General features: G+C 60.4%; 1 protein-coding gene across 1 annotated transcript in view; it reads right to left on the reverse strand.

Moving 5' to 3' along the window:
* CLCNKA (chloride voltage-gated channel Ka) overlaps positions 1–417 on the reverse strand; it is a 4,439-nt gene that overhangs the window by 2,845 nt on the left and 1,177 nt on the right. Inside the window, 3 exon segments of the mRNA XM_035901874.1 lie at positions 22–25; positions 114–246; positions 327–417. The exon segment at positions 327–417 is cut by the window's right edge and continues 28 nt beyond it. Coding sequence (XP_035757767.1) covers positions 22–25; positions 114–246; positions 327–417 — 228 coding nt within the window.

Genomic DNA, 417 nt, shown 5'->3' on the forward strand with positions numbered 1-417 from the left:
ACAGCCCAGGAGCCCGCAGACGGCCCTGTGGAGGAGAGGGCAGGGGTACAGGCACAGTACAGGCAGAGTACAGGCAGGGGTACAGGCAGGGGTACAGGCAAGCCCCTCCTTACCCCAAAATCGCAAAAAAAAAGGTCTCCAGGAGGTCAAAGGGGAAATCAATCTTCAGATCGCTCTTAAAAACAGCAGCAATGGTTTCTGGAGGGTGGGGGGTGGAGGGGGGAGGCGGAGAGGAATGAGTGCGTGGTTTTGGGGGAGGGCACCCCAAAAATGCTACGCCCCCCTTCCAGGGAGGGTAAAGGGGAAGGGGGGCGTGTCGTGTCCTGCCTGCCCTGCCTTGCCTTGGTCGCTGTTGAAGACGGCGAGGAGGCGAAACATAAACGCGCCACAGGTCGCGGCGAAGAAGCCCCGCCAGTA

The sequence above is a fragment of the Egretta garzetta genome, unplaced genomic scaffold, assembly GCF_000687185.1.
Source record: "Egretta garzetta isolate BGI_Z169 unplaced genomic scaffold, ASM68718v1 scaffold69, whole genome shotgun sequence".
Classification (NCBI taxonomy): Eukaryota; Metazoa; Chordata; class Aves; order Pelecaniformes; family Ardeidae; genus Egretta; species Egretta garzetta.